This window comes from Hyperoodon ampullatus, assembly GCF_949752795.1.
Source record: "Hyperoodon ampullatus genome assembly, chromosome: 13".
Lineage (NCBI taxonomy): Eukaryota > Metazoa > Chordata > Mammalia > Artiodactyla > Ziphiidae > Hyperoodon > Hyperoodon ampullatus.
Genome location: NC_136926.1, coordinates 23510926 through 23528217, shown reverse-complemented (window position 1 = coordinate 23528217; position 17292 = coordinate 23510926). Strand labels below are relative to the sequence as shown.

General features: G+C 46.5%; 1 protein-coding gene across 9 annotated transcripts in view; it reads right to left on the bottom strand.

Moving 5' to 3' along the window:
* NF2 (NF2, moesin-ezrin-radixin like (MERLIN) tumor suppressor) overlaps positions 1 to 17292 on the bottom strand; it is a gene marked incomplete at both ends in the record, with an annotated part of 77191 nt that overhangs the window by 43036 nt on the left and 16863 nt on the right. For 5 of the 9 annotated variants that reach the window (XM_079717422.1, XM_079717426.1, XM_079717425.1 and 2 more), the window contains 3 exons: positions 3088 to 3171; positions 5108 to 5230; positions 7173 to 7298. In XM_079717422.1, the coding sequence (XP_079573548.1) occupies positions 3088 to 3171; positions 5108 to 5230; positions 7173 to 7298 (333 nt within the window). The remainder of the gene's footprint in view (positions 1 to 3087; positions 3172 to 5107; positions 5231 to 7172; positions 7299 to 17292) is intronic. The other 4 variants (XM_079717423.1, XM_079717427.1, XM_079717424.1 and 1 more) reach the window with 3 other exon arrangements.

The window sequence follows — 17292 nt, the reverse complement described above, 5'->3', positions numbered from 1 at the left end:
TCTTGTTAACTGAACCATGTGATTAATATCTATATTTATGCTTTAAGGGTAATTGTTTCTTTATGCTTTGGAATGAACTGTCTATATCAGTTGAACAGCTGAAATACTGTAATGAATACATTTGTGCGTAATTACATCCCATGTGTTAATGAGCTCAATTCACTTTCCCCACCACACTTTTACATTTCCTATCTGTCTCAGAAAGGTTGTGGAAGAAAAGAAATGGAATATAATGGGAACCAGGATGATTTACTGAAAAGTTTGGACTGATGTGACCATATAACTAACCTGGAATTTAGTGAAAGGTAGTGTGTGGTACCCAGAGACCCCTCTCACAGTGAGGGCAAGAGCAAGTGCTAAATTATGCAATCCAGACACTAGGGTTCTCACTCCTGCTCCGTTCTCCAGCTCCATTCTGCTTCAAATCCTGTCCATTAAGAAGTGGGCTACAAACTCCATTTAAAAAAGGATTTACATCAGGCTTCCCTGGTGGCGCAGTGGTTGAGAGTCCGCCTGCCAATGCAGGGGACACGGGTTCGAGCCCTGGTCTGGGAAAATCTCACATGCCGCAGAGCAACTAAGCCCATGCACCACAACTACTGAGCCTGTGCTCTAGAGCCCACGAGCCACAACTACTGAAGCCTGCGCACCTAGAGCCTGTGCTCTGCAACAAGAGAAGCCACCATAATGAGAAGCCCGCACACCACAATGAAGAGTAGCCCCTGCTCACTGCAACTAGAGAAAAGCCCGTGTGCAGCAACTAAGACCCAATGCAACCAAAAATAAATAAATAAATAAATTTATTAAAAAAAAAAAAATTAACATCAAGTATTGTGACTTTAGACAAATTATTAGTCCTTTCTGAGCCTTAAATTCTTTGGTTTACAGAAAAGACTCCATTGAGTATCTCAAGAAATATTCATGTTATAACACTTTGTAAAACTGTAAAACACTACAGGCGTGTAAGATCTGATCAATATTGTAATCAGAGGCACCCTATTAATATTAATAGCTGTCCTAGAAACTGGAAGCATGTTATAATAATCCTTAGTTTCCCAAATGCAGACTTGAAGCCATAGATTACCTTTATTTGTAGGTTCCTGACAATTTACACCGGGAAAAACAGTTAAAGCACGCTCCTCCATATGAACCCCATATGCTGTCTGTGAATCACTTTCATCTCTAAATTAGCAGGATCCAAATTAGGAGGGCTTTCCTACAGTGAAATCTGTTTAAGCAAACATCTGCTGGTTCCCTGAAAAGTTATTTTTTTCTACAGGTGGCCTTTGAATTTGTAGCCCAAAATCTATGCAAAGAAAATGTAGCCTTTGAGACTAAAATCCTTCAGAGAGGTAGTATCTTTGAGAAGATACTGGGCCTCCTCTCAGCCGGGGAGAAGGCGTGCTAGAGAGAAGCTCAGTTCCGGGCCAGGAAGTGCTTAGATTTAATGAAAGTGACAACTGCTTCATCACTGTCAGGGCGATACTGATTGAAAGGACACATTTTTCCTGTTATTAATATTCTTAATCAAAGCATAAAAGGAAGCATATGTTTTAGTTGAATCAAGGCCCATTTTCTGTTTTCTCAATTACTCATTTGTCAGGACAATGCAATAGGGGAGGCTCAAAATGCAATCCCAAAGCCATGAATTCTGCCCTTAGCTTTACCCAAGATTGCCCAAATGACCTTGGGCAAATCACTGAGGGCAGATACTCACTTCGTGTCTGTATCAGTGACAGAGTCAACAACCTCCCCTCAGGCCAGTGAATACTCAGCAAATATTAGACGAGTCATCAAATGACCCTGATGCTTCTGTTAGTGTGACAAGCACGTACAGACCCTTTTTTCCTCCAAATGATAGGCCAGTTACTTCCTGGCTTTGATTTGAGATTATCTTAAGCTACCCCAAAAAGTGGGCTAAGAAGTTGAGGGTCTTATTAATTTCTCTAACATGTCAGGGAAATGGCTTTATGGATACCTCTAACTAAAAAGGAAAATAATAACTGAAAAGACTAGGCAAAAATCACAAAAGTAACCCAGGTGTCCCAATTCTGAGGTCATCTTATGCTGCAGTGAAAGGTAGTAAGCAGAGGGATCAGGAGAAAGTGGCACGTGATTGAATTCGGAAACCTGAGGGGCATGAAGCACCCTGGGCAGACCCTGTAGTGCGTCTTATAAAAACAGAGAGGACAGGGCTTCCCTGGTGGCGCAGTGGTTGAGGGTCCGCCTGCCGATGCAGGCGACGTGGGTTCGTGCCCCGGTCCGGGAGGATCCCGCGTGCCGCGGAGCGGCTGGGCCCGTGAGCCACGGCATCTGGGCCTTCGTGTCTGGAGCCTGTGCTCCTCGGCGGGAGAGGCCGCCGCAGCGGTGAGAGGCCCACGTACCACAAAAAACAAAAACAAACAAACAAACAAAAACTAACAATAGGAAAAAAAAACCCTGAATAACTAGATTACAGAAAAGAAAAAAAAAACAGAGAGGACAGAAGCACAAGACCAGTGGTCTCCCTCTCCCACCACTCCCAGTCTGCAGCGATTTCTCTGTGAAAGACTCTCAAGTCACCAGACAGCTCAGCTGGGCTTGGTGGGGCGGAGAGCCTGCAGTGCCCGACCGTAAGCACGGCCAGCACGTCCATCCAGGTGGATGAAGCAGGACATTCCCCAGGGTGTGACATAGTCCCGAGGCATAGGGCCACTGGTCCTCAGAAGATGAGTTTGCAGTGAGGACCTGGGCCTTTCTGACCCCAAGGCCATGTTTGGCCAAAACTGGAGACAATAACCACATTCTTCCTAGTTAATAAAAAGAGAGGTTGGCTGGGTGAATGTAATTAACCACATGTGCATAGTGAGATTACACAGATAATTCATCAAGCTGTACACTTATTGTTTATACACACACAGACACTCTCACAAGATGATACAGCAGTGGAACAGTGAGAGTGGTCCCCCAAGTCCACAAGTGCCACAGCATCCCACTTTCTGGGGAAAGTCTCTGAAGCCTAGAAGATCCAAAGAAACAGATGACTAGTGTGATCCTGTGACATGCATTAATGCCCAGGAAGAATGCATTTTTCTTCTTTGAGCCTACCTTGGCCTGGACGGCGTAAGAAGCCAAGAGCACAGAAGCCTCGGGAGGGCAGTAGATCTTTTCATCTAAAATCTGCTTCTTTACCTGAAAGGGGCAACAGGGGAGACATGATACCGTATGTGTGGACAGGAGCCGTGCAGGCTGGTCAGAGCAAGACACTGCAGCGTGTTCTAATGAGGCCTGTCAACCCAGCCTGCTAATGATTTTCTGACAAAGGGAACGATTTTTTCTTTTTACCGCTGCCGACAGGTTGGGAGCTCGGTCCCCGAGAAGTTATTGGTAAGATGGCTACGCAGAAAAAAACCCTTAATCTCTTCTGTTCGTGATCAAATGCCGAAGAGGAAAAACAATCTTCGTAGTTAAAAAAAAGAGACTGACATCTGGGTTGTGACGGAGGAGAGCTGTGAACTCGGGAAATGTCAGGAGCGGCTCTGGTGGTGATTGCAGCCTCGGCCCCAGCTGAGCACACGCAGAATCCGAGGAAATGGAGTGTGCTTTTAAGTCTTAACACAAGACCAAAGTCAGCGAGGCCACTGAGTTATGACTGCAGGAAAAAACCCCATCACTTTCAATATGCCTGCTCTAAGGAAAAAGGAAGCAATAAAGTTTGATCGATTAAACCTTTAAGTCCACTTGAGGTCTGGGAAATATAATTCTTAAGCCATAATGTTGAATTAACATATCTCATTGCATTTAATTTCTTAGACTGGTACGGTGGGTGATGTTCCAGACGTACAGGCAAGACAGCCTCCTGAAGTGAGGGCATGCTGAAATAAACACAACGGGAAAGCCAGCTCTCTTTCACAGACGTCAGCAGTCACCAGATTCATAAAAGTAGTAAATTTTGCCTTGCTCAGCCGTGAAAGCGCTCCAACATTTCAGTAGGAGGGGAAATTAAGCCAAAGCCAAAGTCAAATGGAGAATGGGCACTGCTTACAAGAAAGCCATCTCTATATGGCTAGGACATTCTGGGGCCTAGGAGGTCATTTTGTGGTTTCATTCAAAGCAGGGCAACTTTCTTTCGGTTTTAAGCTGCACTACAGAAAAACTAAAAGGGCTTCCCTTTGACATGAAAATATTTTCGCAAACTTTTTTTTGCAAGAGAAATTATTGGAGGGGGTTATTACATTTAACTTAATATTTACTTAATGCAATAATCTGAGGCTCAAACTAATTATAGGAGGACAGGCTATATGTGTACGTCTGGGCAATTATGTAATTAACGCCCTGCTAGGGTCTTTTCTGTCACTGATGGTGGACACACCAGCCGTTCCAGTGCCAAGCACCATAACTAACTGTGAAACTCGGGAAGTGCTCTGAGTGAGCAGTAGGAACACAAGCAAAACTGACAAGGTTCTCATCCTCACACCAGTCCCCCTAGCTGCACCTCTAGATGGTCAACTAGCTGTCTTTGAACCTTTAATTATGGATCTCCTAATTTCTTCAATTCGGTGGAACAATTACTTACGGGGTGCCCACCGTGCACTCAGTGAGCCTTGCCTTAAAGGGGCTTACAGTCTAATGAGGGAATAAGTGGAAAATAAGACAATACAGACAAAGTGGCATGAAACATGATGCTTGAAGTACCACATGTGTGGGATTTACCAAGTGTCACTGGAGTTCTGAAGTCCTGCCTTCATGAGAGCAGATTTTAAATTTCTGGAAGAACTACTCTTTGCAAGACTCTCTTTTTAGACTTCCTGGGCAACTACTGAGTACTTCTAAGTTAGTGAGGAACCATCTTCAAAGATGTTTCTAGTTAGGGAGCTACTTGCATGTGTTCTTTCGCCATCATACTTTTGCAATTTCATCTGACACCAATTCTCATCACTCAAGTATAGTTCTGTCCTGAAGACTGTTTTTCATTACAGAACCAAAGGGACTGGCTTTCCAGAGGGAGAACATTTTCACAATGTGGAGGCATTCGTGGTCAAATCCGAGGGGTTGGCCCAGGCTGCCTCTGCCGCTACCCCTGGGGGCGGTTCTCTCAAGATCAGGGGGGTGGCATGGAAAGGGGTACCTGCAAGAAGAATAAATGTTGCGTGATCTCCTGAACCAGCTCCTCCTCGGCATTCTCAGGATAAAATTTGGCCAGGAAGTGAAAGGTGACTGGCTCTTCCTTTGAAACGTCATGATCCAGCACCTGCAGAATTGCAGAGCAAAAGAAAAACAAGCTAGTTTCACCCCTCTCCCTCCCAGGCCACCATCAAAGGACCTTCTGCAGGGAGTGTATAAACATTTTTCTCCCTTCTAAATTTATCACATTTCCCAAAGGTGGTGATTCTACAGTTTGAAGCATTCACAAAGCCATCTATAACAGGAGGTAACATTCACTTCACATGGTGAATTAATCAAATCAATCAATATCCCCAAGTGGTGAGTGGAGCTACGATGATTCAGGCACAAATGTTTTCAAGGCCACAGAGATAGCTAAAAACTAGAAATTTATAACTCAAAGGCCTTGGGCACTATCCTTTACGGTAGGCTGAAGGTTTTTTAATTTTCTCAAGTAGTGGAATCTTCCTTTATTCTTTTGTCTTGCTGACTACCTCCAACATTTAGGTCCATACTGGAATGGAGCTTAGAGATGATGAACTAGATATTTGTGAAATCATCTAAACATTAACTGAGCAACAAAAGTGAAACACGTCCATCATGGCAACCCTTTGTTTCAAGGAACCTCTAGAGATGCCCCACGAAATACTTGAGCACAGCCAGTAAACCACTCTGCCTTTAATATTCTAACAATTTCATCCGTCCACTGGAAAGCTTGAGCCATCTGCTCTCCAGAATGAATTTCATCTCAGGACATAAACATGCCATGTGACAGGCTACAAGGCTCCATTAACATGTGTCATAATTTATTTCCTTTGAGCAGCAGGCTCCATGGCTCCTGAGGCCCCCAATCTAATATCCATTTGGCCAACACTCAGGTACGATTTCAAATTTACTTTGCTGAGAGTCACAAAATGATACTGAGGGTTTTGCTGTCTTTGGTAGATAACTCTCCAGGCTCCTGCCCAAATTCCTGGTCGTGATGCCCAAGAGATTCAAAATAAACCTGATCTAGGACGCTCTTGCTGGCATGGCAGCACTTGGACATTCATGATCGTTGGGAATTACCATGTGAAATTTATAACCAGCAGGGACCCCAACGTGAAGATTCAGATTGCTGCGTACATATGTAAACACAATTTGAATGCCTGAGTTTAGAGTCAAACTGGTAGAAGACGGGAGGCTTTCACTGTTTATCATGTGAAGTAGTAGATAACAGAATGAGGTAGGCAATTGCAGGGGGTAATTTGGGGTAAAAATGAGACACTGACTTACTTGGAGATTCAGGGGTCTTTTAGGGGTCACTGACTAAAACATACGGCCCTGTTCTCAGCGTCTCCATGGATAGGTTGGCAGGTAAGTAGGTGACAGCGTCTTTGCGAGCACATAAGAACCCACGCAGAGGGCAGTTCCCCGAGGCAATATCCATTTCTAAGCCACATTAGAACTGCTGGGAGTCCAGACTTGTCCACCAGGCCTCAGAAGCCCCAGAATATCATGAGAACAAAATAGACATTCTTCCTTCACCGTGGGAACCAGGGCACCCTTTATTCCTTAGATCATGTTAATGAATAAATTGAGTTGGGCCATGGTGTTTCTCAAAAATACTCTAAAAAATTCCCTAAAGAACAGGAGCCCCAAGAAAATCATTCAAAGACATAAATTGTGGGGAAAAAAACCAAAACGATAATACAATAGTAATTTTTATCCATGAAGCCTGACTCATGGCTCAGTTAACAGAACGGCATTAAGCCTGAAGCAATCAGGTGACACCCGGTGACAACAAGGAAGAAGCTAGGGATGGCAGCTGGTCAGTCCTGGGTGGTTCTGCAGGCCCGGGGTAGCCGGTGAGGAACAGGGGCGGGGCCTCCCCAGGCCCACATCCTGTCCCGTATAACTTCCTCCGCAACTCACCCCTCTCTCTGCTGTGTACCCATAATGCCCCATGATGAGCAATAAGCTAGACACATGCTCAGGGGGAATCCAGAGCCCATGCCAGCCCCAGTGGTGTCATCAGGGTCTGGGCCCACCTTCTTGTCCATCTTGAGCCAGGCCACGGTGTCCTTGATTGTATACTGCAGGCCAAAGAACCAGGTTTCCCGAAGACCCAGGGTCCGGCACACCAAGTCAAACAGGTCCTTCCCCTTCCACTTCATCTGCAAGGAAACAAACCAACAGGGGAAGACAGCTGAGCCCAAGTGGTAATCTGCTCGCAGGAAAACCTTTTCTCTGCTCCCCCCACCTCAGGTTCTGAAAGGTGGGGATGACGCTAAGATGGCTGAGGATCACAGAATTCCTAAATAATTGTAAACCTTCCTACACAAAACCATGAGTGGGAAAATAATAATTAGAGCTTAATGGCTTAATCACTGCAAAGCATACACAATACCTCCCTTGGACAGTTCCTTACAGATCTTAATATGCCCAAAGCTGCTAATTTAGGAAAGCTGGTAAATAACGTCCACATTTAAGAGAGTCGAGCTTCTCCCGTTAACCCAAGGTTAGCTTCTAGAGACATTCGTTTCCTCAAGATTTTGTTGTTGATCTTTTTTTTTTTTTTTTTTTTTTTTTGCGGTACACGGGCCTCTCACTGCTGTGGCCTCTCCCGTTGTGGAGCACAGTCTCCGGACGCGCAGGCCCAGCGGCCATGGCTCACGGGCCCAGCCGCTCCGCGGCATGTGGGATCTTCCCGGACAGGGGCACGAACCCGTGTTCCCTGCATCGGCAGGCGGCTCAACCACTGTACCACCAGGGAAGCCCTGATCTTCTTTTTAATCATGACTCTGCCCTTTAATAAAAGGCTAGCTTTTTAAAATGTAAAGACTAGTTTTACTTGATTTTTTTTTTAAATGCAACATAGGGTAAGAAGTTGTAACTGACATCACAAATCATGGGGAAAAAGAACCACTAGGGCTTCCCTGGTGGCGCAGTGGTTGAGAGTCCGCCTGCCGATGCAGGGGACGCGGGTTCGTGCCCCGGTCCGGGAAGATCCCACATGCCGCTGAGCGGCGGCCCGTGAGCCATGGCCACTGAGCCTGCACGTCTGGAGCCTGTGCTCTGCAACGGGAGAGGCCACAACAGTGAGAGGCCCGCGTACCGCAAAAAAAAAAAAAAAAAAAAAAAAAAGAACCACTAGCGACCAGCCAGTCCCCGTCATGATGTGTAACCGAGGCCAAAGAGGAGGTGTCCACCCACAGCCACATGAAGCAACTTCAAACTCTTGTATCGAAACCCAGGGGACAAACAGATAGGAATATACTGTAGTGTGCTAATCCCGTAGCCTCATTTTCAAAAGGACCTGAAGCAATGGCTGCTAAACCCATTTCTCAGCTCTTCAATCTTGTGGCCAGAAAAGCAGGTTCAACATCATGATAGGGGAAGAAAATACCCAGGAGCTTAGTAAATGTTGCCACCCGTGATGCAGCCACCCATAGCGGCTGCTGGCCTCGACCCCAGTCAGTGGCCCCCAAGTATCAGGTGGACATTCAGATGGACATCTGGGTACAGGGATGAGCACAAGACACATCACAGAGATGGTGGTCACAGATGGTGGATTCAAACACGAGGTCACCAGACATCGGAAGAGGAAGACCACCTGACTGCAGGGGCGTCTGTCCTTCTCCTGCTCTCATTAGAAATTTCTACCCAAGGTCCTGGCACACTGAAGATGCACAATGAAAAGGAACTGGGGAAAGTTCAGGGTTCAGAGACTTCTTATAAAAGCAAGAAGGAAAAAAAATAAGTTAGACCTCTAAAATCTGATTGGTGTTTGCTAAAACCTGATTCTAGAGGATTTTTCAAGCAGGCCTTCTATTTTTTTTTTTTTTTTTTTTTGCGGTATGCGGGCCTCCCACTGTTGTGGCCTCTCCCATTGCGGACGCGCAGGCTCAGTGGCCACGGCTCACGGGACCAACCGCTCCGCGGCATGTGGGATCCTCCTGGACCGGGGCACGAACCCGTGTCCCCTGCATTGGCAGGCGCACTCTCAACCACTGTGCCACCAGGGAAGCCCGGGCCTTCTATTTTTAATATATGTGAATGGATGGCGTGTTCCCTTCGAGGAACTCAACAGAAAAGCCCATCCTTCTCCGTGTGTATAGTCAAAGTCAAAGGGCAAAGGAGCAGCCTGGATGGAAGGACACCAAAACTGCAGCAGACACGGGGTGGAGATATGGATTAGCTTTTGTCCTTCTCCAAAAGATGCTTTAGCTCTGCCCCGTCCCCTCTCTGTGACTTCAGTGGGGCCCCTGCAACACTACAAAGGTTGAGTTCTTTAGAAATTATTTTGAGTAGAATAAAATAAAATGTTTTATTTTAAAAAGATGATCTCCTTCCCGTTTTGTAAGGCTTAATAATGCTTGTTGGCACACCTGTGTCCCACTCTGACACTGGGACAAAGGGTTTTTTAATTCACGGTAGGTTTTAATTCCTACAGGCAGACTTACTGAAGAAATGTTATTTTGGAAAACTAGGAGCTTCAGGATGCTGATTATCCTCTTGTTTCTATTTTAAGCCAGTACATAGTATATAAATTATAAATGACTACTTTGCTACAAGATAATGTAACACTTAAGAGCACACATTAACTTGGAGAAGTGAAATACCCAAGGGTCAAGAAGATCAAGGTAATGATCCCCAATCCGCCATAACTCACGGCCACCGCAGGGCAGGCTCTGGCACAAGGGGCTGTCTGCAAGTGGGTGTGTGGTGCATCTAAACGAGAGCTACCAAGAGAATGCTGAGTGGATTTCCTGATTTGGGAGCTTAAATCCTCAAACATAATCTCGTATTAATGCAGTTTTCTACTTCCTTGTTCCTAAAATGCAAAATTATCTCTGTTGAATGCAGAGACAATGTCTTTGCTACTACGGAGCTTGCAATAAAGTGAAGAGAGGGGAAAAATTCTCACACCGATTCAGAATGCCTGGCTTAGATTTTCAACTTTAAGAATTGGGTGTCAAATTGGAAATGAGTCTGAGTAATTAATTACCTACAGTAGACCTGTCCCCTTCTTGTATAAGGAAACATTCTTTGGCAGCCTGCTACAGCAGACACCCGCCTTCTTCTTGGTGGTCTAAGGTAGGCAACCCCCCAGATCGCCTCTTTTTCTGCTCTGTGGGGTTCCTTTCATCTTGCTCTCCTCCAGCACTCCCCAGCCACCTTTTCCAGTAAGTAACTGGTATTTTAACACTCTTCTCCCACCTTAAAACAAAACCCATTTTCAGAAGAGCCAGGTATTTATTGCTCCTTTACAGCTCAATGTGAATTAAAGCCTCTGCTTCCTCTCATCTAATCCTTTTTTTTGGCTGCACCTGTGGGATCTCAGTTCCCCGACCAGGGATTGAACGCTGTCCACAGCAGTGAAAGCCTGGAATCCTAACCACTAGGCCACCAGGGAACTCCCCATCCTCTCAGCTAATCTTTCAGCAAGGATTACACAGCACATCCTATGCGCCCAGCAATATTAGACACTGAGGATGTGAAATTCTGGAAGAATGTTCCCTGCCGAAGACTCAAGTAACGACCCAGGTTGGAAAAAGCTTTAAAGAACAAGGGAGAATTAGTTAAAGGAGAAAAGGAAATAAGTCTAAAAACAGACAAACGTCATGATCTTTATAGGGAACTGCACGTCATCTGGCAGAGGTGAAACAGTCTGAACTCAGTGGGCCTGGTGGGGATGGACCAGGATTCTCCATATACCCAGAGGCAGAGGAATGATGGGATCAGACCTGCATTCTAGAATGTGCACTAACAACAGGGTGGAGAATGGGTTGGAGGAAAGGAGCTTGGAATCAAGAAGGGCAGGAGGGAGGCCAACTCCCGCCTTGATGAAGGCAGTGCGAAGGAGAGAAAGCCTGAGAACTGGAAAAGCATCAAGAGAAACACCTGAATTCCTGGCTTGAGCATCAGGTGGTTCCAGTAAAGAAGGGATGGAAGACAGGAGAAGCAGGAGCAGCAAGTTTTGAGGGAAACAGATGAGTAATTAAGTTCTAGACAAAGTAAGATCGGGTGCCTGAGGAAACCAAGTAGAGATATCCTAAATACACCTGATTTTAAGTCTTAGCTCTATTTGCAAAATAAAGGGTTCTAGTTTTAAGTCATTAAGTTTTTCTCTTGGGCTAAATCTAACCTCCAATGTGTTGTTACCTACATGAGGGTGCACTTTTCAACAAGCCTTCCCCAAATGTATGAGGCTTGCTTAGTCTTCCTAATTTGGGTTTCTACTTCTTCACAAACAAGAACCACCAGTCACAGTTACTCCTGGTGGTTCTTGGGACACCCTGAGGACGGGAGGTCTTGCGTTGCGATGGGGCTTCCTTGGTGCTGCCGACTCGCAAGAGCATGAGCACGCCCACCTCCCGTTCTATCACTGGTCCACTGTGCTGTGCTGATGTGACCACCTGAGCATCTCCCTAGATCATAGGCGCCTCAGAACAAGAGCAATGCCGGTCATCTCTCTACTCCCCACGGCACCCGCCGAGTGTGTACACACAAGACGTGGCAAACAATGGCTGTCTGACAGAACAGACTTGACCACTTCAAAACCCCGAGGCTCAAAAGTGTAAAGCAAAATGAACCCCCATTCGTCCACTCCTTCGACAAACATTTAGTGAACACACGCTGTGTCCGAGCACCAGCCGAGGCGCAGGGGATAAATGGGGGACAGAAGACAACAGGCCCAGGGTGTGAACCTGTCAGAAGCAGATAGTCATTCCCCTCGGCCCACACACAAATCAACTCCGGGTGTGGTGGTCAGCACTATAGCACTCAGTGCCACAACAGGGACATCAGGGACTGGAGGGACTCTCTACCTTGAAGGGGTGGGCAATGGCATCTGAACTGGTGGGAAAGAGAAGCCAAGTGAAGACCAGCCTAGGGGAAGGAGGAGAGAGCAGGGAAGTGTGTTACAGGCAGAGGGAAGAGCATATGCAAAGGTCTAGGGGTCTAGATGGTTCTTGTAGGAAATGACAGTATTGTAGTTCAGTCTGGCTGGAGAACAGAGGCTGGGGAACACTTGCTGTGCTTTCAACTACTGTCTAAAATCAATTCTTGGGAATTCTCTGGCAGTCCAGTGGTTAGGACTCCACGCTTCCACTGCAGGGGGCACGGTTGGGGAACTAAGATCCGGAAAGCCATATGGCATGGCCAAAAAAAATAAAAAATAAAAATAAAACCAATTCTTTGTCTCCTAACTCTGACCTGTTGTGTGAACCACAGAAAGCTGTCTGAATGGCCGTTTTCTCCTTTTTCCCTAGGATGGAACATAACTCGTACCATTCTAGATGTACAGGAGAGAAGCTAAATCATTACATAAGATGGATGCTTCCGAAGATTAGGGCTTAATTCCTTCCAGGAACCAGTCTAAAAGGCAGAGAGAAACAGTGGTTATCTAACATCGGTATGAATCTCAGTGCTGCTGCTGTGTGACCTTGGGCAAGTTATTGAACTTCCTTGTGCTTTGCAACAGGGATAATAAACAGAACCTGTTTTAGCAGATTAATCTCAGGATTAAGTGCACTGATACATTTGAAAAGCCTAAGAAGGTGCCACAGTAAATACTCAATAAAAGGTGGTGATTACTCATTCTAACCCCGCCTCTTCTTATATTCTCAAGGGGCATTGTTTAAAGCCTCCAGTTGTGTTCCACTCCACGCATGATGGATGGCAGATCAGAAAGGGCATCATCAATTCTCATCGTGCTAACCACACCGTCACTCACTTGACAAACATTTATTGAGCACCCACTACATCCTAGTCACTGCGCTCGGCCCCAGAGATGAATGATGAATCTGGGACAAGATGCTGTCCCCATTTACGGCTGATGGGGAAGACAGGTGAATGGATAAGGAAAGTGCAACCTGACAAATGATCACAGAACAGAGGACTAAGGGAACACAGCTCGGGCCTGGGGGTCTGTGGGGTGAGTCGCTTCCCTGGGGAGATGCTCTCTGAGCTGGGTCTCAAAAGCCAGGCAGCAGCTGGTCCTCTGGTGAAGGGGCTGAAGGAAGAGAGGTCACTCCAACCGGAGGGAACAGCATGTCTGCCGCTTGGGTCCAGGCTGTTGTCAAGTGAAGGAACGCTCTTTGCGCTCTTCTGGTATCTGACAAGCAGCGTGACTGTCCTATCTGCAGTACTGAATGTTCAGTGCAGTACTGTGTACATGGCCTCAGCCCCATGCGTGTGACAGATCGCACCCACCACGGCCACTCAGGGCCTGGGTCGTTCAGTCCCTGCTCTGAGCGACCAGGCCCCCGTGAACAATACCTGCCACGTCTCTAAGGAGCTACGACCAGTGGGATGTCTCGTGTTTCTTTTTTTTTTTTTTTTTTCTCCCGCTGCGGAGCACAGGCTCCAGACGCACAGGCCCAGAGGCCATGGCTCATGGGCCCAGCCACTCCGCGGCACGTGGGATCCTCCCAGACCGGGGCACAAACCCGCGTCCCCTGCATCGGCAGGCGGACTCTCAACCACTGCGCCACCAGGGAAGCCCTCGTGTTTCTTTTTTTATTAAAACATTTTCTCTTCTGATACCTGCTAGCACATAAGCCATTCAGGCTTTGCACTTATGCTACTTACAGGCCTTTTTGGAGGGTTTGTCATTTTTCCCCGAACAGATTGCCAAAAAGAGAACAGCCCCTGGTGCTGATGAAATGTTCACCTGAACTCATCTCTTCTGCCCTGGGGGAAGCGTTCCACTGCTCCACATACCCCCTCACCCCCGCCTCTGCTCAGCCCAGCGAAGGGAGGGAGGCGACGAGGCAGGGGCTCATCTTGCAGGCAGAAAAGGAGCGGTGGAGGGAGGGAGAAAGGAGGAAGGAGTCGGACTCCATGGCCTGTGGGCTCCAGCTCTGTGGGCCTCGGCCTCCAGATGCCCTTGAAGCTCAGGGCAAATGGCAGCGAGTCTGGGCACACAGCACGTCTTGCATCGTGGCTGTGTCCTTTAACGGGCTGCGGTGCTATTTCGCAGATCCATCCCGTGCCTCTATCACAGATGGATGTGTATGAACTTTATAAACAGGACTAAGTGCTGTCAGCTTGTTATCTTTTGTAGGGGCCGAATTTATGAGCTTTACCCAGAGTGAAGTGCTTGTCATTTATCAACCTCAAATGTTTTAAGGAAATAGCACTAAGCACTTAGGCTCTGCAGCAGGAACGTAGCTGGAATACAGCACTTTTCTGTTGTTGGAAGCAACTGGCACCAATAACCTACAGGACCAATCAGGGTCTATTAACCGGGGAAGCATTTTGAATAATGTCTGAGACATCTTCTTACAACAGGCCAGGTTTAGACTCACAACCCTAAAACTACCATTTGTTTTTTTGGCTTTGGCAGCCTTCGCATTGCATTTCTCGCACTGCTTTCTCTGGGCCGTGCAGAGAACCGAATGTGGCTGCCATGTGTGAAATGCCTGAGAATCAGAAGCCCCAGAGAAACTTCAGCTTTACAGAGAAGACTCAAACCTGGAGAAGCTAGCAGAGAAGTGACATCCCATTTCATAGATGTTGGGGGACAGGATTATCATCCACACAAGAGATGCTATTTGACTGGCTGTCTACTCCACAGAAGAGGAAAGAGAACCGATGGACAGACCCGGCATTCACTTATCAGGGCTTCTTCTAATTAGTTCACAAGCTGCCCCAGCATTTTCCATAAAAACTATTGAAAGGTTAGCTCCCTTACAGACAGAACAATAGAAGGGACCGTGCCTCCCCGGGCTCAGGACACATGTAGCGTGTTTACCATGATTTCGGGAACGTGAGAGCAAGGAGGGCTGTGATCTCCCCTCTCCACGTTCACCCCTAATTGACTTTTGCAGTCGTGGCTGCCCTACGAGAACCGATTTCAGAGAAGAGTTGAGAATTTAAGATGCTGATGTGCCAGATCCAAACCTAAATACAACTTTTATTGGTCTGTTTTGAAAAAACAGATGCCAAACACCTCCATTTACAAGATAAACACAATGGAAAGAGTTATAAAAATGATTTTGCTGTGCAGCAGTGAATAATGAGTCCCATTAAAATCTATTCCAGTTAATCAAAGAGGATAAAAGAGTGCAGTAATGGGCGTGTAAAACCGACCCTCCCTGACTCATACCACGGAAGCAGGTTCTATGTCTCATGTCTGTGTTTCCTGGTGTGGTTAAGGACACACACACACCACTCCTAATCAGCCATTATTTCTGAGGGAAAAGGAGACCCTCCAAACAGAAACAAGATTTTAGCCAAAAAAAGAGACTCGTCTCTTTGCTCTACCAATCATGACCCCCAAATCCCTTATCTTGATCTGCACAAAATCTCACAAACCTGAAACCTCCTTTTTGCAAAAACAAAACAGAACAAAAAACTCAATTCCAATCTTGCCCTGTCAGTTTCTGCCAGAATCAACCATAGCAAGTAATTTTCCTCTCCCAGCCCTCCAATCATCGCTGTTAGTAGGCTGAATCTATTTAAAACATTGGTTTCAAGGCCCTCCACCAATTACTTCCTCTCTCCTCCAACCAACTGCTCTGCCTTGTTACAAGGCAGCCTGTGCCCTCCCTGGTCAGCAAACCTACATGCCTCTAGTTACCCACAACCAGACCTTTCTAAGATCCCTTCTTTTTTTTTTTTTTTTGCGGTACACGGGCCTCTCACTGTTGTGGCCTCTCCCGTTGCGGAGCACAGGCTCCGGACGCGCAGGCTCAGCGGCCATGGCTCATGGGCCCAGCCGCTCCGCGGCATGTGGGATCCTCCCGGACCGGGGCACGAACCCGCGTCCCCTGCATCGGCAGGCAGACTCTCAACCACTGCGCCACCAAGGAAGCCCCTCTAAGATCCCTTCTTTATCTCACCACTGTCTCCCTCCCCTGCATACAATACCAGATATGTGAGTTAGTATGTACTTTACATACACGGAAAAATGAGGTGTCTGTCTTTGCCCAAGATTCCTGTCCTTCCTGCAATTCTGCAGATCATAAACTCCTTGAAGGCAAGGGCTAACACACACACACACACACACACACACACACTCTCTCTCTCTCTCTCTCTCTCTCTCTCTCTCTCTCCCCCTTTCTCCCTTCCTCTTTCTCTCTAAGTCTCCCAGGACCCACACAAGTGCTGCATAATCTGTGGCCACTTCACAAATGCTTGTGGTTGGCTGATGATGTTGATGATAATGATGATGATACCTAAGCTGAGCCTTCTGAGTAGAACAGTCTTCTAGGTAATGATTGCAATGAAGTGAGGATTTATGACACTCCTCATTAAAATTCTAATTGCATAATTGGGCCTGAAGGTATATACCCCCCCCTTTGGGGACACATACTGATCTCCACTCTCTAAAAATACCTTGGCAAGGAAATCTAAATCTCAAAAAGCCAACCAAGAAAAATTTCCACAGAACAAGAGACCAGTAAGAAACAGATCACAGCGCCTCGGCAAGCCACAAAACAGAGGTTTTAAACTCTGAGAAGTCTTTCAAAACAAAATGAATTATAGATTTTTGGGGGGGAGAAAAGTCCTTATGTTTGCAGCTCCTGGCACGTTGCCTGCTTTAGTGGAGACAGGTTCTGGCAGCGGCCGTGAGCCCAGAGAGGGGATCTGCGACCTAAACTACCCCCTCCACCACGCACAACCTTGGGTGAGCCACGCAGCTCAACTGCGCCTCCTGTCAATCATTTGTGCCCCATGCAAGGCCCAAATTTTACAATGCTGTGAAAAAAGATGAGAGGCTTGAATCTTTGAAAGTCAGCTGACAGATGACAAAGCAAAAAGAAACAATAGTTATATGCTATAATAGCAATGCAATCCCTCCAAAGTAAAGAAGACAATCTCTATCTTTGGAATTTAACTCACAACATGAGGGCAATCATGGCCTTGTCAAATAGCTATAAAACACCTAAACCCGCTGTGTTGGGAAAGTCGCTTAACCTCTCTGGGTCTCAGCTTCCACACTCATCAAGTGGGCTTTCAGGATTAATACCCTCTGAGTCTACGAGCTTGAGATGGTTTTGTATAAACCATGGAGTACTTTTTTCACTGCTATAATCATTTTCTTTTAATCCTTTAACATCCCATTCTATATCTTAAAATCATTTTGGGGGATGTCAATGACCCTCAACACTTAATTTCTGTGTGCTTTCTACTTTCCCTTACTCAGGTACTGCCACT